General features: G+C 38.3%; 3 protein-coding genes across 4 annotated transcripts in view; 2 read left to right on the forward strand and 1 right to left on the reverse strand.

Annotated features, from left to right (window-relative positions):
- The window catches only part of P5cs (Delta[1]-pyrroline-5-carboxylate synthase), a 28,211-nt gene extending 22,581 nt beyond the window's left edge, over window positions 1-5,630 (reverse strand). Inside the window, exon 1 of one of the 2 annotated variants that reach the window (XM_083049479.1) lies at window positions 5,489-5,630. Coding sequence is in view for 1 of the 2 variants with exons in the window: in XM_083049480.1 (XP_082905606.1) it covers window positions 5,489-5,545 (57 nt within the window). In the remaining variant the exon portion in view is untranslated. The remainder of the gene's footprint in view (window positions 1-5,488) is intronic. The other variant, XM_083049480.1, reaches the window with a different exon arrangement.
- Window positions 5,544-13,235, forward strand: Oct-tyrr (Octopamine-Tyramine receptor). Its single transcript, XM_083049493.1, has one exon. The coding sequence runs from the start codon at window positions 5,544-5,546 to the stop codon at window positions 6,753-6,755; it is 1,212 nt and encodes a 403-aa protein (XP_082905619.1). The 3' UTR covers window positions 6,756-13,235.
- A 9,249-nt stretch (window positions 13,236-22,484) lies between these two features.
- Window positions 22,485-27,381, forward strand: Ir25a (ionotropic receptor 25a). The gene is made up of 6 exons (XM_083049473.1): window positions 22,485-22,743; window positions 23,176-23,534; window positions 23,660-24,454; window positions 25,555-26,393; window positions 26,478-26,813; window positions 26,890-27,381. The coding sequence occupies exons 1-6, from the start codon at window positions 22,599-22,601 to the stop codon at window positions 27,239-27,241; spliced, it is 2,826 nt and encodes a 941-aa protein (XP_082905599.1). The 5' UTR covers window positions 22,485-22,598; the 3' UTR covers window positions 27,242-27,381.
- The last annotated feature ends 186 nt before the right edge of the window (window positions 27,382-27,567 follow it).

A 27,567-nucleotide genomic window follows, 5' to 3' on the forward strand; every position in this document is an offset into this window, starting at 1 on the left:
TTTATTACTTGCGGGATTCGCACGAAACTTTTATTACTTTACCGTGCAATTCGCAAAACGGCAGCCTTGCAAGACAACCTCTTCTCCTGAAGACGGCCCGCGATTGGTTTGTACTACTTGTCGCGCCTGCTTTCACTACTGGTTGTTGTTGTAAGTTTGATGTTGCAAAGTATTTCACTTTACAAATGCGAATTTATGTATATATGGATAGATCTTCTCGCGTACACATTCTTCCGAAACTGGGTTAACTCTCCTCGAATTAAATTTTCCCTCGCCGCGGTAAAACCCACTTTGAAGAGGAAAAAAAGATGGAAGCAAACTTTTCGATGTGGGTGCATTTGCCGTGTATTTACGCGTTCCATTTTATTGCATCCGTTCAATGCGAGTATTACGAATACGAATGTAACTCTATTTTTATTTACCACCTGCACATATACCAGCGATAATGTAAAAATCAGTGACGCTTGACATAATGATATATAGAAGATGTTATAAATTAGGATTAAGGTTTATAATTTATTGGAAATTCAACAGTTTCTCCGATATTATCGGAGGAAGGAGATTTTCCTTCGCTTTTATCGGAAGCCGATTTCTTCCGAATTATATTATAATTTTGTATCTCGGATCGAACTTATAAGGGAAGTTTCATAGTGTAATGATTTCCTCGCTTTTCATTGCAGGCGGTGTAATCCGGTGGGAGCCGATGATCGACTCGACCCGTAATCCTTGCTGAAATCAGCTGATCGATCGTAGTAAGCGAGGCAGGGAATCAAAATGTGACGTCCGATGTATCTCTGACGGTTTCGCATGAATGACCGGACGCTTATAGCACTGGACCCGATAGTAAGTGTCTTGCCATTCTCCCAAATAGATTGCACAACAGACGGCATAACAATCGAAAAATCGTTAGATCGAGAAAACAACGATAGATAATTCGCAGGCAAAGAATTAAGGCCACTTGGACTACTTCGCCGTGAAAATCCAATTATTTTGAAATACTTTGCTCCGAAACCTTTCCTCCGATTTCTGGCTTATGTCCAAAGTCAATTGCGCCTTAATTTTATTTACACTGACAATGAGTACAATTGGCTGGAATGATTTCGTGGTATCCCATAGAGTGATCTTGTATGACTAAAAGCGACCGAGTCAATTTTCTGTTCATTACTTCGTTTCTCTCTTTTCCGTTTTACTTTATTTAGATTCGCCAGAACCGTATTACGACAATTTAAAATATTCGGGAATACATAATCTGCTCGTGTCATTATGACAAATATTCTTTAGATATTGTTGCTGTCAATCTAGTCGCGCAGTCAATAGGTCGAGAATGAAATAACTTTATGATTACGCAAGCGATTTAAAAGCCAGCTGACCTGGTTCGTGATTAACGTCAGGATAGGTTCCAAATATTCGACAAGCGCCCTTTCGCGTTCATGCCAATTGCGCCTCATCGACTGCTATCGAGAGACAGAGGCATGGCATTCCGCTGTTAATGCTCTGCACTCGAAACATTACGAGTTAGAGTTCGATCAACTGATGAAGTGAGCGATGCATGCTAATACGACGCGTGTAATACTAATGGTATTATCTAGTTATCTTGTTATTGTCTCATGTTAAACTCGCAAAATCAATAGATATTTGTCATTATGCGAATACGCATAACTCTTGCCCTTCCCAACGGGAAGATATTACCATCGATAATAGAGCATTCGTACAAGTGTTGAAATTAGTGAGGAATCGGCTTTATGCAGACAACGTTATTACACATTTGTTTTAAGAAAAACGTTAAGAGCAAGAAGCTAAAGTTTTAATGTTGAGTCTTCAAGGAAATGCGTCCATTTCTTGAAAATCTTCTTTATACGAGTGTAAAGATCTTATAATATAAGTTGGTATTAAGAATAAAAAAGATAGAGATTGTTTAAACCTGATAAATTATTATGGTGTGAGATTTAACAGGCTTATCTTTCGATAGGACCGAGCAATAATACCATAATATAACAAAAAAGCAAAGCGTCATTTAAACCGGGCTTTATAATTGAAGTCGATCGGAACTTTCTATTCTAATCAAAACTCGAAAGCAACTACGAGTCGCTGCAGTTGACGTACTTTAATTGGGACATTCTAGTTATAAGCTTAAGCAAACTAAAATCCTGTAGTGGAGTTATAGCAGACAACCTTAGCGAATCAGACAGATCTGTTTCTCTTGAATTGAAATATTTTCCCTTCTCGAGGGCTTTTCGATTTATTATATTAATATTACATTATTATTACAAAGTACAAAAGTAAAAGAATTTTTGACGAATCAAAAGTCTGAGAAAACGAAACCGAAGATTTCCGCAGAAAATTGGAACGCCCTACATAGGAAAATCGCGCACTTAAAAGAATTATTTCGATAAAATTTTCCATCTCGCGAAAATGCAATTCCGACGAAACAATGCGCATAATTGATTTTAAAACGCGATGGAAACGTATATAATATGCCGCTTGAGAATGCAAGATTGTCGCGAGCCCACTCGTGTGCAAAAGCGCATAAGAAAGCTCGCCGGCGTCACGTAACGTTACATCGCGTATCTAGGCTGCGGCATATGTAAAACAGAATTTATCGATTACGCGAAATTTATCTCACGTGACGTGATACTGACGAAAAGTATGCAACCCCGTTTATAATCCACGCCTCACAGAATTTTAAGGACAGCAACAATTTATGTCCGACGCGACAGATACCCGACGACGACGACGACGAATAAATTCGGCCTTCGAACACACCCTGAAAATTTTAACGAAACACATATTCGCGCGAACCGTAGCCATACGATGTTTTCGGGGAGAATTTCGACGCTGGCGCAATTTTCCGAATGGCGATCCCGTTCGGCTTGTAATCTAGTTAAACGGAAAACTCGTTGACGACGGAGTTATAATCGAATTGTTTAGGACGGCGTGTTCACTCGTGGACGATGTTGCGGTGACGGGGTGCGAGAGCTCTACCTTCGTTCTTCTTTTTTTTTTTTTTTTACAGAAACTTGTAACGTATATAGCCGAAGCGAATTTCACGGATGAGTTTTACGCGCGGAATTTACGTCAACTGTGCGACTCAAAATACTCGGAGTATTTTGTACGTATGTATTGTTCTCCGATTCTGCGCATCCCGGTCGCCTCCCAGTCGCGTGATTAATGATTTCTGCGCATTAATTATTATGAGAAGTTTCAATGTTACAAGCGCGGTGATTTTCTTGAAAGTTTATAAACGCGTTGCATGCGAGAAGAATGTGTGTGTGTACGTTTGTGTGTGAAAATTCGCGTGCGAGATGACTGAAACGCGTAGTTGCAAAGTTGTATCGTATATGTTAACCGCAATTCACTACCTTATTAACAACCACCGCGCTTCTTTGAATTTAACTAATCAATCAAAATGCATGCGAGTAAGTGGGTCGTCCATTTTTACAATCAATCTCTCGATTCCTTCTCTTTACACGATCATCGGACCTTCCGTTCCGGAATGGAGAACAGAGATCGAGACAGGGCGAATTCAACGCAACTGAGTCGGATAAGCTTAACAAAGTCGATCTCAAACGATGTTATACGTATTATGGAAGTTCCGTGATTGCTTTAATCAAATAGCTGCGGTTCGATACGGCAGCTTTCGTCCGAGATATACAGTAACGGTAGATTTCTGAGAGCTTTTAGCAGTAATTTGGCCGTGGCTTTTCCAGCAATTAACATCTCATCGTGATATCTTTTTTTTTTTATTTTACGGTTCACTGATTCACTGGCTAAAACCCTCTAAAGAGTACTTTCCGGTACTTCGCGGGTGCTTTCACAGTCCCCTTCGGCATTAAGTAAATCAATATTTGCCTTGTAGGCGAACATGTGTAATAATTGAAGTTCGACAGTTCTCTCGCGCTTCGAATTAATTGACGCGGAGAAACCGAGAAAGAGAAAGAAAGGTGAGCAAATAGGGAGAAAGAGAGACAGAGAGATACTGAATACGAGGATGATGAAGCACTCGACGGTTTTGACACGACGAGTGGCAAACAAAACGGAGTTACTCGAGGGAGCGACGTTTTCCCGTATCACCAGGTGGTAATTGTGAGAGAGAACGCGCGAAAAATGTGACATTCAATGTTTCGCGTCGCGCGGAATGTGATCTCTCTTCGAAAAAGAGAAAAAAAAGAAACAAAAATTTGATCGTAAGGGGACTCGTCAATGGAGCGAAATTGGAAGGGCATCTTTAACGGTTTGGAAAATCTCGCTTTATTTTCGTTTCACACGGGACGCTCGTCCCGTTGATTGTTTCGTTCTCCGCGCGAGAATTTACGCGCGTGTGTCGCTAAACCCTATATTTTTATCGGCGACGCCGAGGAGAGAGCGTGACACAAAGCCGGGGCACCACGAAAATGGAAACATTTTCCGCGCTTTGGGATATTTCTTGCGCGGGGTCTCTCGTGCAGAAAATAATACCTTCCTGCATGTGACCAAATGTATATACATCGCAATCTGCAGCTCGATAATTTGTAACGTTGGGAAAAAGCTGCCACGCTTAACGCTGCGATTTATTAACGATGTTAATAATTTTACTCGTCGTTTTCAAACCAGCTATGTGATATCTGGCTCTGAATGTGAATAATGACGACCACTTAAACCTTTCATTTCGGGCTGTTTTTGATTAAGCGGCGTAAATGTTAGCAAAATCTATAATTTTAGATTCCATAATTCTAAATTAAAAAAGAAGATCTACAAAAAAATACTCGCGTGTTAATTGTAAACTTTATTGTGAAAGTATTTGAAAAGCGAATTATATAGAACAAACGATATAGACGGAGACGCGTAAGTTTAAAAGTGTTAAATGTTCCCTAAATTGTATATAAAAGCTTTTGGAATTTTTTATTTTTGCTCTTATCATTTCTGATTTTTTGGGGGGGACGTATTTTGATTGACACAATCGCAAGTGATTCGGCAGAAACTCGAAGAAATTGCGGACTTGTCGAAATTTTTGAATCGCTTTCACATATACAAGCGCTCGTGTCTCTTTTTAGCTCAATTCGACATGGTCTGGATAAACCTAACTCCTCGATCAACGTTGTCGAGAAACTGACAGCGAAAAGTTTGGCTGACATAAGCAAATTGGATTGGCGAATACATTTCCGCAACCGTAGAATTTTTGCGGAAGGAATACAAAGTTCGTATTAATTTTCGTTTGAGACTCGATATTCCGCTGCTTGTAGTTTGCGATCATATTACTTGAAAAGTGCAGTCGCAATTTTGTTGCAAAATTTATATTTCGCATATTGAACTTTGTTTAAATTGCGTACACGTATGTATTGAACGTACGTTTTCGCGTATTCCAAAGCCAAATTAATTTTTGCATATTTAAGCCACTCGCGTTATGTTACAGCTGTTTAATATCAGCTGTTTAACAAGCACACTTTATAATATAAATATTTGTATCAATTAACGAAAAAGAGTAAAAAATAGCAGAAAGGATTTGACTCACCAGGAACGATGGCACGATAATGAACGATTTGACTTGCAGAGGCATCTTGGACGACATGAACTCAAGCGGAGAGTCTGGCAGAACGATGTCGGAAGATTACGAGGTGGGAGGCTGCAGCGTCCCGGAAGAGGAGACAGGCTCGAATCTACCAACGTGGGAGGCCGTGGTAGCCACGCTGATCTTGAGTTTCCTCGTAGTGGCGACGGTGTTCGGCAACGTGCTGGTGATCCTGAGCGTGTTCACGTATAGGCCGCTACGGATCGTCCAGAATTTCTTCATCGTCTCGCTGGCGGTGGCCGATCTCGCGGTGGCGATACTCGTGATGCCGTTTAACGTAGCCTATTTGGTGCTGGGCAAGTGGATCTTCGGCATTCATCTGTGCAAACTGTGGCTGACGTGCGACGTGCTCTGTTGCACCGCCAGCATCCTCAATCTCTGCGCGATCGCGCTGGACCGTTACTGGGCGATCACCGATCCAATCAATTACGCTCAGAAGCGCACCCTCAGACGAGTCCTCGGGACGATCGCCGGAGTGTGGATCCTCTCAGGCGCCATTAGTTCGCCGCCGTTAGCCGGCTGGAATGACTGGCCGGAGGAATTGGAACCAGGTACACCCTGCCAACTCACTAGACGTCAGGGCTACGTCGTATACTCCTCCCTGGGCTCGTTCTTCATACCGTTGCTGCTGATGAGCCTCGTCTACCTGGAGATCTTCCTGGCGACACGCAGGAGACTGCGGGAAAGAGCTCGGCAGAGCAGGCTGGGTCCGGTCAGGCAGTCCACCAGACACCGCGAGACCGACGACGTCGAAGAGTCGGTGAGCTCGGAGACGAATCACAACGAGCGCTCGACGCCCCGTCTGCAGGCGAAGCCGTCGCTGATCGACGACGAGCCTACCGAGGTGACGATAGGCGGCAACGACCGCGGAACGACCGCGTCCACCAGACGTGCTGGCGGCGGCGGTGCCGTCGCCACCTCGACCACCGTCTATCAGTTTATCGAGGAACGACAGCGGATCTCGTTGTCCAAGGAGAGGCGCGCGGCGAGGACCCTGGGCGTCATCATGGGCGTTTTCGTCGTCTGCTGGCTACCGTTCTTCCTCATGTACGTCATCGTGCCGTTCTGCCCGGCCTGCTGCCCGTCGGATCGGATGGTGTACTTCATCACGTGGCTCGGTTATGTCAATAGCGCTCTCAATCCCCTCATATATACGATCTTCAATCTTGATTATAGAAAAGCGTTCAGGCGACTACTGCGAATCCGCTGAGGTTCTTAAGATTTGGCGACGTAGAGGATCCTCGTGATCAACCGTTCTCGTATTGTTCGCGAGATTTCTATCTGCTCACCAAGTCGAGAGTCGTTAAATAAGTTCTTCGTCCAGGGAGAAGCGCATCGCTCGTGCGTAGCCGTACGTCGCAATTAACGGGAATTTTGACGCCTCGCTTACCCCGATCGTTTGTTCGCCCTCGCAGCTCGTTACGCGGTGAAAACTTAAACGCAGTCAGCACAAAGACGACGACGACGATGACGATGTCACGAAGCGAGAGAACCTGAAGCAAGTAAGTTAAATTGTAAATTGATGGAAGTAGTATTGTTTCACAAAGTCACAAACCGATCCTACGAAATTCGAGTCGCTGGTAATTTATTTTTGACTACGCGTTTAATTAAGATGTCGATCGAGCAGTAATATTCGTGTAACGAGCACCGAAGAAGGTGATTATTTAATATTTGTTATTAAAGAAAAATTCATATCAATGCACTGCTATTTATCTTGGAAAAGAGAGAAATTTGTGCACAAGTTTCAATAATTCTCGTTATATCATAATAAAGAATGACAGGGAAGAATTAAAGATTTCTGTTTCCACGAAAAATTATTAAAATTGATAGAATTAGTCTAGACTCTTAATGTGCCGCGTCGACCTAAATAAAAATTTTACAAGAGTTTTTAAATTTAAAAGTTCAAGTTTACGCGACTTTCAAAGTAAATTTGTTTTTGAAACAAAAACTGAAACGTCACAGAAATCTGCTTCCTTCAACTGGCATAACGGATTGCCAGAGTGAAAACTCTACAAGAAATCAGAAGAGCGATGTGCACTTATCGTCATAAGTTTCGCGAAAATTTATCAAGGATTTCAAGAAGATGTTGGCGGAGGAAATGGATGTAGTTTCATTTGAGAGTTGCAGGCTGCGCATTGCAATCAAGATTGGCAGCCAAGCCGGCGCTAATTCGACCCTGAAGAGTTCCCCAGGGTGCAAAAGTTGCGAAGGGGGAAATATTCGCGGGAATAATAAAGGAAATTATTCTTCCTGTGGATGTGTGTGTTGGGTCGACCAGCATTTTCCCCGAATACTACTAGGAGAAGCTTCATCAGCTTCATGAATCTCATCCGCGGTTTCAGAGATTAATCTTTAGCCGCTCTCTAGAAAATGATTAATGATATATTGAATTTAGCACTTTTGAGAACGTATATAAAAGTACGATCTATCACGGTCAACAATGCTCGTAGACCGGAATCGAGATCATCGTCGGGGAGACTCGCCGATCTCGCGAAAAGCCCCAGCGTTTCTTTCCTCGCGCGACAATCGGCAAGTTCGTCGATGTAGTTTCCGGATGAGATGAGAAAGAAAGGAGTATCTCTTCGACGCGGGAGACAGTCAAGTGTCTGTTCGGGCAGAGAAAAATCGGGACGTGCTTTTCTTACCAACGACAAACGGAGAAAATAATCGTACGTACGTATTTTAAGTAGGTACCGATCGCGGTGGATGTATGTATATACGTCTCTGCCGATCGTTAACAAGTATTACGGTTGTGAATAATTAATTACTCAGCCATAAGTCTCTCCCTCTCAATCGCGGAGCGTGTAGCGTGTAAGGAAAAGATAAGCGTATATAAGAAGCATCGTTCGTCACCAACGGGACGGTCGTTATTTCGGCGTCATCGTTAACACAACACTGGCTCATAAATTTTCGCGTGATTCGCACCGCGCTCGAGCACGACCGCGAATTGTAGTCATTAAAGTCACACTTTAAATCACCTGCCGATATATGTTCACGTTGACGCGCTCTTACACCGTCACGTGTCTCTACACGATTTACCGAAGAGAATCACCGCTTCATCAATTTTAACGACAGCTACTTTAGTTTATTTATAACTGGCTTTTCTTCAAAGTTTTCTCTCGATGTATAATAATCGTTTCGTTATTCAAATTTAATTTACAATTCTTCATCTTACTTATCGATGAGATAATAGAATGACATTCATGTATATAATATTCCTGAGGTTGATATTTTTATCAACATTTCATGGAGCATCGAAACAGACTATTCATTTAAGAATCCCCCAGTGAATACAAAATTACAAGTGAGTTTCGATTTTCTTTGTCGAAACGTTTTCACTATTAAGAGCCACTTTGGAGAGTAAAACTCTCAAGTGAACCATCCACTCTTGCGACTTCGTCGCTTGTCAATAAAATATGTATCGGTGATTTCGAGATATCCTGTAGAGAATCACGTATACGCGCGCACACACACACGTATATACATTACATATACACTCACACATACGTAACATACGCGAAGGACTATTTATATGACCAGAATACAATTTAAAGTATCTTTAACGATAAAAAAAACACGAGGGAACAGGCGGCGAAAAAAGAACCGCCATCTCCTCGAGTGCCGCGCCAAAACGATGGATTAAATAATAAATTGGTAAGGTGAATAAAAAAAAAAAATTAGATCGGACGGATCGTACGACCCGACGATAGTTCGATCTCGTCACCAGGGCACTCTATAATAAGGTTGTGATAAGGTTGTGAGAACACGTTCGTAGCCGTGCTACGAACGACATAAGATTTTTAATTACTAGGATAGGGAACATTTCTTTACTCGAGTTATACTCTTCGATGCAATGTTGTTTCCTACCCAAGAAAGAGAGAAAGAAAGAGTTAGAGAGAGAAAGAAAGAGAGAGAAGAACAAGAGAAGAGAGAAAGAGGGAGAGATGGAAGAAAATAACAATTTTAGATGAGTATTAAAACTTTTTTCTTCGTAACTTGCATAATGTTACGAATAGTTTTAAATTTGCACAGCTGAGATGTTGGATTACATTTCTTGCAAAGCTGCCACATGACTCTCATTTGCATAAAACATACATAATTTCTTCCCTCTGAAAAAAAGCGGTCGGTGCACGCTTTGCACTAATTTTATTAAAATGAAATTTACAGCTTTGTGGCCTTTGACGTAAAATCTAGCAAATTCCCGTATACAAATGTAAACATATCCTTTTAAATAAATTAGAGGACTTTATCATTGTAGAAACAGCTGTGTCTCGTGTTCTATACATTGATTTAATTATCTTGGGTTTTTTTCTATATAAAATATAAAGCGACATTTATTTATATTGAGCTTGCAAAAATTTTTCTTCTATTTATTTTTGCAAAAACATTAATAAGTGCCAAAGTACTCGCATTTTTCTTCAGCAAAAGAAAACATTTTCATCATGACTTTCTCTTTCTCTATGTATTATCTCTGATCTTTTCATTTCTTCTCCTCAGAAGATAGTGTTAAATTCTTCAGATACCTTGGGTAGGAATTTCATATGCGTATATATAGTTTATGAGATATTATATTATATATTATATATTATATCGCATATTATATATATATATACACTATAATATACGTATCAGAAGTTCGATTCTCGATGAGCGTTTCGCGAATCGGCACGCGGCTCGTTTTAATCCCTTTCCTTGATCCTGTTCGATATCCAAGTCGAGTGCAATTTTTCTTCTTTTTTATATAAAAAGAAAACATGTGTTTAAAAAAATAATTTGCCATTTTGGATGCCGCGAAACGATCCGCGACACGTGAGAATCCCACATTGGTGATCGGGCCTGGTTGCTCGATATAAAGATTACAACTCTAGATACGTATTAAAAATAAAAAAAGATATATATATATATATATATATATACAACACATCTAGTGGATAAACTGATACTCTGTTGGTTGTGATTTACAAGTATAGCAATACAGATATTCTCGTTTCTGCGCGTGGCAAGGAATTGTTGGCGGAGTTTTCCTTCCCCCAGTTCAAAGCTATTTCTCCTACGATTCGAACTTCTTCCATGTTTGCAAATTCAGAAATAGTTTTTAATTTTTTTGGTGAAAAACGTAACTTCTCATCTGATAAATAAAAATGATACGCTTGTGCTATATAGTTGTTTCCTTTATTGCAATTTGTAGCGGGTTTTTGTTGTATATTAATAACGTATTTTCAATTTTGTCGATATTCTATATATATAATGTATGTGTCATGATCTTTCGTTTCTCATAAAAGGAGAAGAGATTCAAATATTTCGTGTTATGTATTTTATATACAACAAAAAAAATACGGGTGCGTTTTGATACACGATATTGCAAAAGGGGGAAATCATATTTTATTACAGGACGCGAGATAGGAAACGCACTCGATAGAAGAACGGCCGTATGAAGGGAACATTTTTTGAATTGAAACGGAAATACAGGAAATAGATACCGGTTACAATATAACCTAGGATTACTTTCGGATACCAAGGGAAACAAATAATTCCTAGTTCGATACAGCGTGCTTGGTGTTTCATAAAGCCCATCCCGCTGTTTCGATATTGGAGAGTAATTTAATGAAAATCGATGTCAATAGAAACGCCACACACCACTTTGATTAAAACGTTATCATAGTCATAAGTGCCAGATCCAATTGTGTATATACATTCACCAGACACACATCGGATCCGTGAAATCTATACACAAAAATTTTCAGAAAGAATTTTTTACGGGGAGAAGATTGTTGTACAAATAAAAAAAAAATTATTATGTACGATAAATAATTTTTGTAAGTGAATTATTAAATTTGTATCTTGCGTTCCAAAAAGCAGACATTATGTAATATTTTTTCATCGGCACGTAAGTTCTATGAATATCTCGCATCAAAGTGACAAGTTTTAAAGCTTTCACGAGAAATGTTTGTATAAATCTCTCCTTTTATTATACGGCGCTCTTACTCTTTCTTAGAATTATACATACATCACGAATATTTCTTGTTTCTACAAATGTTCAGCATTAAGATAAACGTAATATTTGTTTGATCTAATAAAAAAAATGACAGGCACGAAAAACGCGTGTTGCAGCCACTAGATAATTTATGTAACACACTTTGAAAATTCTTGCGTTAGAAAAAAAGATCTTGCAAGAAGAATTATATATATAATAAATATATAATTTTATATTTATAAATATTATAAATATATAACTATAATTATATTTATCATTATATATAATTATATATTTATAATTATATATTTAAAGAGAAAAAATCTGGGAAGAGGAGCTCCGCTCGCATTCAGAGGCGCAGATCGAACGAGCGTTCATGTGAGTCTGCTTGAATGTGTGCATGTAAAATCAATTAATGAACAAGACAGACAAGATTGATGTACGTTGTGTATACACAGTGAGTGACCAGTGTGCAAGTGTGATGAGTGTGTCGAAACAATGGTCGTATTCATGTCGCGATGAACGAAATGACGAGAAAAAAAAAAGATTTATTTCGAATCGGCAATTATGATTACAAATGTGCGAAATACTGAAATCTCTCTGCGCAAGTATCAAATAAATCGTTTAGAAAAAATAAAAAAAAAATATATGTATATATATATACGTAATTCGCGCTAAATATACTACTTTGGTCGATTTTATGGACACATGGCGATTTTCGCGATAAAATCAACTTCCGGCCACGTATAGAAGAATTGAAATACTGACATATTGAGCCGACACTTTTTTTAATTTTCATCGTGTATTCTTTGCATACTATGGGAAATGTGTTAATTCTCTCGTATAGATGTGCGGCGTATGATAGACTTCGTCGTTAATTTTAACGAAATATTATGTGTGAGATATGAATGTACGAACACTAATGAAATATTGAAATAAATAATGTTGTATGGTGTTATGGATTTTACGCAATGTTCACTATGGATTCCTTCAAAATTTTCAGTTTGTGTGATTAACTAAAAAAAAAAGAGAAATAATAAAAATATACATATTAAATATATATGTATATGACTAACCATACTTAATGATTTATAATTTTTTTTTAAATTTTACGATTTTCCCCTTTTTGTTTATTATGTGGAACGGCTTTTAAACATAGTAAATTACACAGAAATAATTCTCTTTCTTCGAAATATTCTGTGTCGCGCATAATGCAAATATGGATGCTGGCGATTCGATGGCACATTCGGTCTTGTTTCTTCTGACATGCTCTTACAGCGGGCCACAAAATGCGAAGTACATTTTGCATGACGCATTGCACGCGACGCTGAAAACGCCAGCAAATCGTCCGCGCTATGTCTCGCAATTGCATTGTGTTACAAGAACCAAGTATTTCGTGCATTGTTCGTGTTACATGGCAATTCTCTCTACGCGGTATAACCCACATACTGAAATAACAGTAACTACAGAACGTACTAGACCGCTTTTCGTAAAACGTTTTGCTGGATTTGAAAAATATAATTTACATTCACGTAAAACGAGGGATAACACGAGGGAGTTATGAGTGCGAAATGGATTTAGCAAAGAGCGCTCTTTTAATATTCTAGAAAAATATTTTCCACATTTCGCTGACGTATGCACTTTGCATAAAAAATATGTTAATGTAATTTAAATTTCCTTATTGTTATTCGCTACATGCTCGATTGTATTAATTATAATTATATCAGAATGCAAAATTGGAAGAATAAAAGATCAATAAAATAAAGATTGGCTTAAATTCTTGCCACGAAACGCGGCGTAAATGCTTACATATTCTTTATTTCGCCCCAATCATTTTTATCGAGAAGTCGGTTTTTTTCTACCAGATAATCGCCCGGATGTTACGGAATGTCAATTTCCTCAATAGAATTAACGAAAAAAAAAATGATTGTGCAAAAAATATGAGAGCGTGGGATGTATTGTAACCGTAAATTCCGATAAAGCATATAGATAGTCAAGTAAAGATATATGAACTATACGATTTTATCTGTGCACGTGTATGTAAATACATAAAATTTAAATATCACTCGACGTGAGGTGCAGTAAACTCCTTTTGCATTAGCTTCTCGTGAGCGTTCTAGAGAAGGAAACACGCGCACTCGTATAATTCGACAATCTAACTTGTTTTATCAAGAGAAAGAGACGCGTGTGCACGCATATATTTTCATATACATGTATATACAACGTCACGTTGGCTTATTGCCTTAGAGTTAATAATTTTCCCTAGATTCCCTGAAATGCATCGGTCCCCTTCCTCGGATGCCAACTTACATAAGAATTTCGCAATTAGATAAGACGTGCTTTCCACACTTTGCGCTCAAAGGGAACACTCGTGAAACGCGGATTCATTTCCGCGGACACGCGAGCGAAGCGACATGCAAATCGACCTGTTTATTTAACTCGGTCATTTTATGTTACTTCCTGCTCTGGCTATTTTCTCGCTGCGATTTCTGAAACAGTCGGAAGAACTGACGCAGTTTCCGCCTTTCATCAAAGTGATACCGGAAAGGGAGAAGGCGAGCCTTGCATAAACGTCATTTGTGAAAATAACTTCGGAAGACGCGGGGACCGATGCATCTCTCGTGCATCATATTTCTCCAGGGTTCGTTCTATATAATTGCAAATTTAAAAGTCTACATGCAAATTTTGCAGCAGCTGGCATCACCGCGACACCTTACATCATCTCCGACGATTTTATTACGGATAAATACGCTTTTATCGATCGAATAATTGCTCCGGCAATTTTCTTTAATGGATTTCCGCCTATTCGTTATCAGCTGCCAAGTGCTCGCGGGGGTGAGATGGGAATTATCACCATTACTTTTTGAATGTGAAACGAAAGGCACGTCTTATGGATTTTATTCTGTGTCTATATATGTACATACTCCCTTTTTCTTTCGAGCTTTTAATTCTTATAATTATAACGAATGTTTGCTGCTTAAACATGCGCGAAAAGCCGCTAATGAATAGCTAATGAATCGTATAACTGTAAGCTTTCAGAATCCAATTGTATTAAGTGATTTGAATCACACACAATCCGTGAACAACAATAATATTTTGTATTTTCTTTCTAAATAATTGTGTGAAAATGAAAAAAAAAATTTTTTTTTTTAAATTATATTCTTAAGTTTAGCATAAATATTAATTCCTCTTTAATGGTTGAAAAAAGCGCTGCAAACCGACATGCAACAACATCCTGTTCCGATAATAGACGTTATAGGGCAGCCTGAATTATGCAGATTATGAAGTATCCGGAATTCTAAATCGTCGAGTTTGATATTGAATATTTAATATCCGCGACACCTCTCTTTATCGTTTCGTATTAGAAATTTAAAGCTCGCTTTATTGCTATTTTGCATGAAAAGTTTGATGCTAAAACGCGCTCGGTTCTTATTTTCACCGGTTAGACCAAATTAAGAGCTCTCGTAAATTGTTTTGCGCGCAATATTCTCGTTTCCGTACTATACCCTTGTCTGGATAATTTCAAATATTCGACATAGCTTACCGACATGTATTCGGCACCGATGATTACGTATCACCACGAAGTAATTACATTTCAAAATAAATGATATGACGTCATAACGTTTCAATCGCAGCGAAAAATTCTTCATTCTCAATAATCGTTCCTCGGATCACCAAAGATTCAAAGACAGAATTTCGTAATTAATTGAAGGCAACGTAAAGTGATCGACAAGTTTCCGGTAAGTAATTAAGAGTTCGCAATTTCCCGGTTTCATTAATATACTCAATAAACCAGTTTTGCTGTGTAAACTCGAAGAAGATCGTGCAAAACTTTATAACAAGTTAAATTTATTACACGAAAATGAATTATATTACTAACGCGATAAAATATTATTCGTATAATGAATATTGTAATGTATTCGTATTATACAATAAATTCTATTTATAAAATGCAATTGAAAAGTACTGAATAAAAATTAGGTTGATGCAAAATAACTGTAGTTGAGCAAACTAGTATAAAATAAAGGGAAACGGAAAAATTTATGTTAATAGCATGTCATTATTCTTCCAATAATTCCTGGAGGTCGCTCTAAATTGAATCTATAATCTCTATTTATTGCAATTTTGTAAATTTATAGTTCGGTAGTAAAAACGGAGATTTAATTATCTTTTATAAAAAATAAATTTTGTGCAAACCATTGATTTGTGAGACGAGATTCCGCGTTTGAGAGAATTCTTATATAAATGACCGTACAAAGCTGCGCTGAATTGTCGGAATGAGGAGAATATATACATATATATATATATATCGTCATACACGCGAGATATTAATGCAATTAGCCACGATATCGTTCATGCGGCCTTTAACGTCTACTAAATCTGATTTTCAGCTTATATGCCTTTAAAATAATTCACACACAATAAGCATGATTTCGCATAATCTTACGATCTAGAACTTAGATTTTTCTTCATATTTCTTCGTCATTGTATTTTTAACGTCTTACCCTCAATCGACAACGCCTTTTCTTTATTCGTTCAATCAATGTTTCAAGTTTAAACGAAAAATTGAGAAAAAATCTTAAGCCACATTTGTGTGCAAATTTGAAATTAAAATAATTTGCAAATTAAATAATCGATATTTAGCATTTATTCTATCATTGTCATTTAACTTTTTCTAAATATAACACAGTATTTAAATTAATTCTCTAAGATAAAATTTCTCAGAGATCTATAAGGTGCATAGAAATCATCATGAATTGTATTGTGTCGAGTCGAAAATTCTCATCTGTGCGGAATATCGGCAAAACTCTTGCGATGTCTTTTGTAATGTACCGAACGAATTTGCATGTTACACAGGAGATGCATATGTACATACGTGCTCGTGGTACAATTTGTACGGAAATACGTAGAAACGGTATTCTCGCTGAAAGCCGCGCGTATCTATAGCATCAAGTATTATCGAAAACGAGGTACTTTGTAAAAAAAAAAAAAAAAAAAAATTGATATAGATGCGGACCGCATCATCCCCGAGGCAACTGAAATACAAGCGACGCTCACAAGGATTGTTATTTTGCGGAGGCTTATAGACACATCTATATAAAAGTGAGACCCTTCCACGACCAAGTCTTCATTTTCTACGGTATTTTTCGCTGTGTATTATTTCCAAGAGAATATACGCGGTAAAAAGTTGGGAAAAATTGCGCGGTAAAAGATCAAAAAGTGTGCTGTGCCCACGCTGCATCTTCCATTATAATTTCGACGATCGTCAAAAAGAACTCTTGCTTTTTGCCAGTGATGCATTATAATGGTCAATACGCGAAACGACTTCAAAACCCAAGAATGAATGCCACATTAATCACGCTTCGTTCTAAAATTGGCCTGCTTCCACGCGAATCGCACATTCCGCATAAATTTATATTTTCTATACCAAACTGAACATCGATATTGATGCGATATATTCGTTTTGCGATTTATAAGGCATAAAGTACAATAAAGTCGCGCCTTGTCTTTATTTTGAATTATTCGTCAATAAATCAGCACATTCATATGTGTGTCTCTTTATTTGAAACTCATAAGAACTCGAAAGAAATCGATAAAATTTTTCGAAAGCCGGATTAAAGACTAGTTTTCTATTTCTCGTTATCATCTAATAAAAGAAAGTTTTACTTTTGACCGTTTTCCGATTTTGAGAAATATAGCGTAGAATGTTATTTGTCAAAAAATATGTCACTGTCTGCTTATAAATTGATACGCATCACTGATTAGTTTTAGTAGAGATCTGTATAAACGAGAATTAACCCTAATGCAATTATTCGGATCTTACAAAGTTGCAAGTCTCATCAGAGTTGCACCAGAGATCTCATATCCAATGTAATTAACAGCTTTGAAAGCCCGCAAGATGAATGTCACCACGAGACCGCGGTCTCGCGTAGAAACGACCCTCTATGCGTCGTTCGTCATATGGTTAGGTAGTGGCGATATCTGTTACGGCCACCATATCGATCTTCTAACGTGACGACGGAGATCTCGAATTTCGACTTTGATATAAGAGAATCTAACGACAAAGACTTCGACCATTGTGCCAACAAAAACTTCGGCTATTGTACAGGTACGATAGAAGACCTACACATGGCGAACATCGCCATAGTTAGCGACAGATATATTGCTAGTATTTGCTCGGCAAAATTTTTGAATTTTGTTTTAACGCGGAATTTATCTGTAAATATAATTTACATATATTCAATTTCGTCCAAAATGTCCTATGACAGCTTCTAGTATTTTCATGCATTTACGCAAGACCGACATTCTGAAAATTCCCTTGCCTAATAGATTACATCGTTCTCTTTTACAAGAGAATAGATATCATGATCATGTGTGATGCGAAAGTCCAAGAAGACCACCAGTTTCTGTGGTTTCTCGTGATCAGCACGTCTGGTTAAATTTCTCGCTACACCGATCCTGACATATCCGTTCATTCTATTCTACGGAAACATGTCCGAAAGATTTGCGTTTCGTCAACTTGAGAAAGTGTTTCTGATTTCTCGTCTGATATAGACTGCGAGGATTGCGAATGTCGGTCGATACATTGATAACTTTTCACATTTATGTCATCGTGTCGGTGTACAGTAGTTTTCGCAAATACATGGATCGGAACTGATTGGTAGTATATGGATCTGTTTATCTTTCAGGAAGTTCCGTGAACCATGTTAACTTGTCGAATACGAGGTATTATCAAAGATGTCTCTTTGCCGGATATAGCAGATAAGCGTAACAATAAACGAAGCTTGTTCGTTCAACAGACAGAAGGATGACGAGTTCGATATCCTTTGACTAACAAGATAAACAAGAGTTTTGTTCCTGAACTAACTATTGTACGACGCAAATTTTGTCGTATATATAAATGTCCACGTCCTATATCGAATATCGATCCTTTCTTCGATAATCTTGGGATGATAAATGCTAAAATGCGCGACCGATAGTCCGCAATTTCCTTTATCGTTGATTAATAGTATATAGATCTCAATGACCCGGCAAGAATGTATATATATATACTACTTCAAGATTAAGAGGCGATGAATTTTTATGACTCCTAGAAGAGAATCGATATAAGACTGTACGAGGCGAATGGAGAAGATATGGCTACGCGATAAAATTTACACAGGCCATGCCAAGTCGATATTTTCAGCGGACACGAAGAAAATCTCTCAACAAAAAATTATAGTAGAATCCTGATAACAGACAGCAGTAGTGATTGTGAACCTACAATCTACAATATCCGCCGCAATATTTTTTTTTTTTAATACATATTTGTGTTACGAAAAACCGTCAATATATTACGAAGACCAAACGTTTTATTGATATACGAGAGAATAATTTGAAAATGCTCATATTGCATGGCATATTTCTGCTAATTACTGTCATTAAAAACAAGAAAGAAAATAATACATAATCAATTTATCGAAATAATGCAAAATTTGTGCACGAGTGATCAAGTTATCCGCGCGATACACGTATTAAATTTGCCACGAAATAGGATGTGCGTACGCGTTTCGCATTTCGTTCTAATAAATTATATGGTTCGATATACATAAAGCTAAATTATACATGTATTCTATGTAGATGAATTGTTTACAAGCATTAATATTGCCAAATTTAATTAACTATCTTATAACCGAGAATCATTCTAATTATAGTTTCGACGTACTGACGTATAAAACTCATCCTCACAGAATGAACTTTGCTTTTATATTTATATGTAATCCTTGTTAACTCCTTCGTTATTAAAGACGATTATAAAACACAAATTATATTAGCATCCTTCACGTGTGAGAATAATTAAAATATCATATGGTTTTTAAATATGACAAGAGAGTCAACGGCGCGTAATTACTAATTTAAATATTAATCTTTTAGGTGACCTTAAGTGATTCTTCATCTCTCATTTCGCAGCAATGTAAAAAGAACAAATTAATCATAGTGGAGATGCGCTCAGACAATCTCGATAGTCATCGAGATGTTTGCAGTCTGTGAAGAGAAATGAGTTTTTGTATGAGAGCGTGTCGGATTATGAAAGAGAAGGGTTAACTGTACACGGTCGAGGATAAGTATACGAAGATTTATAACGTGATAAAGATAAAATCCGTCGACATTCAGGAAGCCACAAATAATGTATGAAAAATAAATCTCGAATTTATATAGGTTATAAAGCCGATTAAATACTTCGTGCTAACAAATCGTGATCCGACGATGAGATACCAAATAAAAAAAAAAGATTCACATTTGAAAAGAAAATTCGATAATACATATGTATTTTTAATTTACGACCTCTAACAGACTAATAATATAATTTTATAATATTTGCTTTGTTGAAAAAGGGCATCCAAATTATATTTTATACTTGAAATTATATAAGTTGTGATTTTAAATGATTATGAAAAGTCATTCGAAACAGAGCGTTGGCAGAAGTAGGTGACATTAAAGCCTAAAAATATATTTTTAATTTAACACATGCAAAATATTTTTAATAGTTCTTTTAAAGAGAGAAATGTGGACGTGTCAAAACGAGAGAGCGAAAATTAATGTTTGCCTTATGTTAAATCCATAAATGTATAAAGTCGATCGTAATATTTATTTCTTATCTGAAATAAGAATCTCCAATTTTAATGACAAAAAATAATAATAATCGCCTTTAATAACATACCCTTCCATAGCGCCGTGATATCTATGCATGTATCTGATGCCTTGACGCAAATGGAGTTGGATATTACAAGGCTTCGAATTGATTGTGCTTAAATTATACGTTTCTTAAGATTTTTAATCCCCGCTTGTTCGTTAACCACGGTAGCTTGCATGTGTGTCAAGGACGGAGTTTAGTTCCTATCGCGCAATTATGAATTACTGGACCACGGAATGTAGTTTTTGACTATATATAAATATTTTTTTGCACCGGTCGATTTGCGTGTAAGAAATGCTTGGTAATCGCTTCGATTGAAGTAAGTTCGCGTGACGTGGTTTAATATAATAACAGCCGATCTCAAGAATAATTTTTCTGATTGTCAAAAAATAAAAAAATTAACAATTATTTATATATATATATATATTATATATATAAAATAATTATTTATATATATATTATATATTTTCTCAAACTATACGTTTGTGTACTATAAAAAATATTGTGTCAGTAATTTTTTAACAATTTTGCTCATGTAAAATGCAGATGCTGTTAAAATGGGAAGGAGATATGTGTGGCAGAAAAGTCACCTATCTCATGATAAAAAAGTAATTCTGGTTTATAATATGCATAAATATTTGAGTGAAAATCACTCTGATCGGTTTATAAATCATTTTTTTGCAGGGAAAGATTTATTTTGATGGCAGTTATATTAACGGAAATGAAATACGATGTTGCGTAATATTCATCGTGTTTCGATTCGATCCTAAACACATAAAATCTGTTACTTCGTGCTTCTCTGATAACTTCCATTTCACATAAGAATTTTTCTGATATCTATTTTATATCCACGTATAAAACCATCAATTAAATACACCTCAAAATGACGATTTATTTAATTGACATTAATTGCTTAGACTTTTCATATTTATTTCTGTGACTATATTTTTTTCTAACAATAAGACTTATCAAGATAGTGTTTCCCGTTTTTTATGATCTTCGATATTATTGCGATTCAAAGAAATATATGGAAGAGTAGACGGAAAGGATGAGGCACGTCCTTCCGGTAATCAAAGTGCACTTAACTGACTAAATAGAGTCCTTTTCGCGAAGGCTAAGTCGATTTCAGAAAAATACCGATTAAATGAAATGGAAGTGATCGATTGCACCGGCAACTAGTGCGTAAATGCAAATCCTCTAGCATTCGTATCGTTTTCCGCGCGCACGAGCGATCACTTTTTCGCGTGCAAATCATTGACATCATTCTCAATCAGTTTGACTCGAGCGAATACAATTTCCGGACTTGATTCAACTGTATTTAATCCCATCGCTGCTAATTTGCTTAAATAAACATCCAGGGTCGAAAACATAATTAATATAATACAATACGTTAATTATAATTTGCTTATTCCTATTAGCGCACAATAATTGCGCTTTCCTCTTATACAGCAATTCGTCTGTATAATTTTCGTTTCATCAAAATATCAAAATTTTACTTTTTGCAAATACTTAAAAATTCTCTGGAAATGATTGATATATAGACATTAAAAAAATATTCCTTAATAAGCAGCTAAGAATTTTTCAGCGATAGAATGATGAATTATCGTATAAGAATCAAAGAGTCGTGAAACATGTGACGGAATTATATCGCTCGCGTGTTCTCGACCCTCAAATAATGTGTCGCGACGACACACGAATCTTACAATTAAATATACATTATACATACCTTCAAATTTTCATTGAAGAAGATGATGACAGAGCCGATGCGCTGGGGCGATTGATTGGGGTCATCCCCGCGGCAACGGATGGACAAACACAAATAAACCGCAGGACACCTTGGAGCGAGAAGCCTGCGAACCGCTTCGCCAGTAGACAGCTGACCGCGCAACATCCGCTTTGGAGTCTTCGGGAACGTGTATGACGAATCCAGGAGAAGATCATTTCGGGAAGAGCCGTCCCGACGATGTCGTGTAACGATAGCTATCGGCTACCACTGCTTTCATCCTCGGTCGTATAACTGGACCGTGAAGGCCGTGTTGCCGACCCGGTGTTCTACTTCCATATCGCTTTGACGTCTGCTTGCGAGATTGAACTGATGATTATTAAGCTCGATATAAACGCAATTGCAGTTTAATCACGTGGGGAATTAAATGCGCCAAGCACTTTTCTTGAGGCGACCAACTTCGGTGCGCTTTTCCTCTTGATACATCTTCGATATCTTTAGCGAGAGCGAAGAGCGTTGACATAAATGATATATATAACTCCCAAGTTTTAATCCGTGTGTTGTTGAAAATATCTTCGATGGACCAAGTTGTGATTATACTTTCACTATATTCTTGGGAACGTCGAATCCAGCGGCGATTGTTCGAAACTTTTAGTTTTCAAGTCGAAGAACGCTTGCTTTCATGATCATGATATTCGATTGTTGCATCTCGAAGACTTGTATGATTTTGTACGTTCTATCGACGATTTTTACGGTCCACGGAGTAGAGGATGCATCGAGCGGAGGCGATAAAAAGAAACCGACACGATCGAGACCGGTGAATCTCTGTAGGTATTCATCCTCGTGGAAGTTTTGATTGGAATATCCCTTGCGTAGAGGCGCGATAACACGATTTGTCTCTCTGACACTAACTGATATTTATGATCGATGTAGTATAACGACGTATTGCTATAACAGCTACATTTATCATCACGTAGAAAAAAAATGTCACATCCATTAGTACGTACCGAGTACTTCCAAATACTACCGAGAGCTTCCATTTACGAAAGTAGAAACAGCTTTTTAAATCGTTCCATTAAGCTCTTCGAACGATGCGCGATAATTGCTTTTGTTTCACGACGTAATTTTTCATTAACAAGCTATTTAAGGCAATACACCCTACAGAGTGTTACATTTTAAGATTAATCGTCTGACTCGGCTTTATCTTTTTTCTTTCTTTTCATGTTACGTTGGGGGCGCGATGCTTTTTCCCCAATTAGTTATAATTAATGGCGTGAAGAACGAGGCGGCCAACGCGAGCGTGACCGCCGCCTTGAAGGCTCTGAGGGAGAGACATCCGGGTCACCTAGGCAATGTGTGGTCCGTGCAAATCAACGAGAGCGATTCCAGCGAGAGCCTCGATATTATATGCGATGTCTGGGGCTCGGCCGTCGGCAGAGGCGGCTCCGCCGTCCCAGATCTGGTCCTGGACGTGACGAGAGCCGGCCTGGGCTCCGAAGTGTCCAGCTCATTCACCGCGGCCATGGGAATCCCGACCTTATCTGCCCAATACGGCCAGGAGGGTGATATTCGGTCATGGAGAGATCTGAATCTTGATCAAAAAAATTACTTGATCCAGGTATTCAGAATAGAAAGATCTGATTAATTAGTTTCAAATTTGTAGTCTCTTCCGATTTTTTAGAAGAAAATTCTTCAGACATCTTTACGTTTCTTAATTTCGTGTTGTTTAAAATTTCACTTCAGGTAATGACACCAGGCGATCTCATGCCTGAGGCGATTCGGCAGTTGGCGATCCAGATGAACATCACTAATGCCGGCATTCTCTTCGATAAGAGTTTTATCATGAATCACAAGTATAAGAGTTTGTTGCTGAACGTGCCGACTAGACACGTCATCAACGAACTGCAGTTCTCGCTCGAGCTAGTTAAGGAGCAATTGTCGAAGATGCGAGATCTGGATGTGGTTAATTACTTTTTAATGGGCGACGAAAAATCCATCGATATGGTATTGGACGCCGGGGAATCGATGACCTTCACCGGACGGAAGTACGGCTGGTTCGTTTTAAGCTTGGATGACGAATCATGGCCAACGTGTCCATGCGAAAACATGACCGTGTTGTTCCTGAAACCGCAATCGCCGACGGTGGGCAATCAAAGTCAGGCGGAGTCCGTCGCGAGGACGATACTTCCGAAACCATTCATCACATCCGCTTTCTATTACGATTTGACCTTGTTGGGAGTTAGGGCGATGAAGTCGGCCCTTGATAACGGTGACTGGCCCTTGGAACCCCGTCAAATCGATTGTAACATCTATAACGAGACAAACACACCGACAAGGGGCCTGGATTTCTTGTCTAAACTGATGGCGACCTCGAAGAATATGACGCCGACGTACGCCGGCATTAATTGGGGTAAGAAAAATGGGGAGCACAGCGCGGATTTTAAAGTAAACGTATACATGGTGAACATCGAACGGGAAAAGATCTCGTCGAAGATACAGAGCGGAGAATGGCAGGTGGGCATCGAGATACCTTTGCAGGTAAGTCTAAATTGCTTGAAAAGCGTATATGTGTAGAAATATGTGTTAATTGAATAATTAATATTTATTAATATTTTTCGTTTATTCGCGATCGATTTTTTGATGATTAATAGAGCAAAGGGATCACGTTTGCACCTAATATATTCTAAGAACTTTTTTTTCGGCTTAAAAATATGAAAATGTTGTCAATATCACGTGTGGTTGTTTCAATTTTTCTTTCATTTTTCTCGAATGCCATATCCAAGGATTATTGATCACACTTGACCATCGTGGCTGACCGAGCGACATTTACGCTATCGATCGCTCGTATTTTTTTGTCCACATACTATCATTTTTCATGTTTTATAAACAGGAAATAATTCAGAAATAGGTTCAGAAATAATTCGCCAAACAGACAAATTGATCGCAGTATTGAATTGGAATTGCATTAAAATGTTATTGTAGTCTATTTAAACTTTCATATCGAATGTCTATTTACTCGCGAAAAATGTTCGAGCTCTACTAAAAATATAACGTGTAATAATAAACGCTCATGAATAATAAAAGCTCACACACACAGAAACGTTCAAGTAAAAAATTTACATGCGTTTGATATTATTGCCCTCTTCTCTTTGAGAAGAGCAAAAATATGAAACACTGCGCGTTTGCATTAATAAATGCAAACGCGATAATATAAGAAAAAAGAAGAAATTAAATAAGATACACTTACACGTTGGAGAAAAAAAAGGGATATCTTTCGACGTAAGCTCTTCTTTTATTAATACCACAGCGCGTATCTGCCTCGCCATCGCTCTCGTTTAATGACGATCGCTTATCTGCCCTGGAAAAAGTTCAAGGTGGTCAGAGAATGGATGGTCACATGCATTTATATTTACTCAGATATATCGCGTCACGAAAGCACACGAGTTCGCAACCCCTCGCCCTTCGTCCTATTATTTGCGCATTTAGTTTCACTCGCTTCGCACCACCTTTTCTTCACACATCGACGTCGGAACCGATCCGATACGCCACTATCAACCTTACGCGTGATTGTCCACGTCAATTGTTTACGTTTTACGTACACGAGGGAGAACTTACAATTCTTGTGACTTTCCGCGAAGATTACAAACGAAGAGATCATGAACAACAGCGCGGTGACGAGCTACAGGGTAGTCGTTGTTCAACATCCACCCTTTGTGATGTACGATAATGAGACTAATCATTGGTACGGTTTTTGCATCGACCTGCTGGATGCGATTCGCGAGACCATACCTTTCGAGTACGAGATACGCGAGGTGGAGGACCGGCAGTACGGATCGCTGAACGAGAACGGCAGCTGGGACGGTATGATGAGGGAGTTGCTAGACAAGCGAGCCGATATTGCCCTGGGCTCACTGTGGGTGATGGCTGAACGGGAGAAGGTCGTAGACTTCACCGTGCCCTATTACGATCTGGTCGGTCTGACGATCATGATGCAGAAGACGAAGACGTCGACGTCGCTCTTCAAGTTCCTCACCGTACTGGAGAGAGACGTCTGGCTCTGTATTCTGGCGGCTTACTTCTTCACCAGCTTCCTCATGTGGACGTTCGATCGCTGGTCGCCTTACAGCTACCAGAACAATCGCGAGAAATATAAGGATGACGATGAGAAGAGAGAGTTCAATCTCAGGGAGTGCTTCTGGTTCTGCATGACTTCTCTGACTCCTCAGGGTGGTGGCGAGGCGCCGAAAAATTTATCCGGCAGATTGGTAGCAGCTACATGGTGGCTCTTCGGATTCATCATCATCGCATCCTACACAGCGAACTTGGCGGCTTTCCTCACAGTGTCCAGATTGGAGATACCCATCGAGACGTTGGAGGATCTTAGCAAGCAGTACAAGATACAGTATGCGCCTACATTAAATTCACCGGCGTACGTTTACTTCCAGAGGATGGCGGACATCGAAGCGCGATTTTACGAGTAAGCAATCCTTTTTCATTCTTCTTCTTCTCTTGTTAGCTTCATATGCGTTCTTCTGTTAAATTTATTTCAATTTTTCTTCAGAATTTGGAAAGACATGAGTCTGAATGATAGCTTAACGGATGTGGAAAGGGCAAAATTAGCCGTTTGGGATTATCCTGTTAGTGACAAATATACGAAAATGTTCCAAGCCATGAAAGAAGCTGGTTTCCCGAGCAGTATCTATAACGCTCTGAAACGAGTTCGACGCGAGGGTCCATATGCGAATAACGAATTCGCTTTTATCGGAGATGCCTCGACTATCAAATATCTCGTCTTGACGAATTGCGATTTGACTCAAGTTGGAGAGGAATTTTCGAGGAAACCGTACGCTATCGCTGTTCAACAAGGATCACCGTTGAAGGATCAATTTAATAACGCGTACGTATATATGCGGGAAAACGTATTTGTCTTCTTTCTTGAATAACAATCTTCCTAAAATCGCAATCTCTTGCAGAATTCTTATATTGTTGAACAAGAGAAGATTGGAAAAGTTGAAGGACAGATGGTGGAAGCACAATCCTGTGCGGAAGAATTGTGATTTAGAAAATGATCAGAGCGACGGTATTAGTATTCACAATATTGGTGGTGTGTTCCTCGTAATTTTCGTGGGCATCATCTTCGCTTGCTTCACGTTAGCATTTGAATATTGGTATTATCGTTATCGTGCGAAAGTTAGCGAATTACATAAAGATACAGATAAGTCTCTTAAAACTAAGATGACGAAGGCAATCAAGCCGATAAGATTCAATTTACATCCCGCTCCTACACATGGGTTTAAACCTGTGCAATTTAGATCAAGATTTTAAGTTACATCATTCGAGATATATGTGAAATACCTATAGAAAATAAGTATAATAAAATTATCGCACAAAGAAATACAAAATTATTTTTAGACAATGTGTTAGTTTTCTACAAGATTTTCAATATTTTTTAGATTCTTGAATCTTCATATTAATGTGACAGTGAAGCGTTATTATAATATAGAACAACTTTTTAGATCAATTTGCATGCTCTTAGCGTATATCATACTATACATGTATTTGTGACAATTTGTCCGGATGAAAGGAAAGGACATAACTTTCAGAATATTTGGATGAATATGCGGAATAAATTTGCGAAGAGATGGAAAATC

The sequence above is a fragment of the Prenolepis imparis genome, unplaced genomic scaffold (assembly GCF_030444845.1).
Source record: "Prenolepis imparis isolate NDT839.2.m4 unplaced genomic scaffold, iyPreImpa1.0 SCAF_11, whole genome shotgun sequence".
NCBI classification, from domain to species: Eukaryota; Metazoa; Arthropoda; class Insecta; order Hymenoptera; family Formicidae; genus Prenolepis; species Prenolepis imparis.

Bases quoted from the DNA above. Each gene is read 5' to 3' on its own strand.
- Ir25a (XM_083049473.1), top strand. From the start codon at position 22,599: ATGATCATGATATTCGATTGTTGCATCTCGAAGACTTGTATGATTTTG. The intron at 26,394-26,477 runs GTAAGCAATCCT...ATTTTTCTTCAG, and splicing joins ATCGAAGCGCGATTTTACGA to AATTTGGAAAGACATGAGTC. The intron at 26,814-26,889 runs GTACGTATATAT...AATCTCTTGCAG, and splicing joins AAGGATCAATTTAATAACGC to AATTCTTATATTGTTGAACA.
- Oct-tyrr (XM_083049493.1), top strand. From the start codon at position 5,544: ATGAACTCAAGCGGAGAGTCTGGCAGAACGATGTCGGAAGATTACGAG.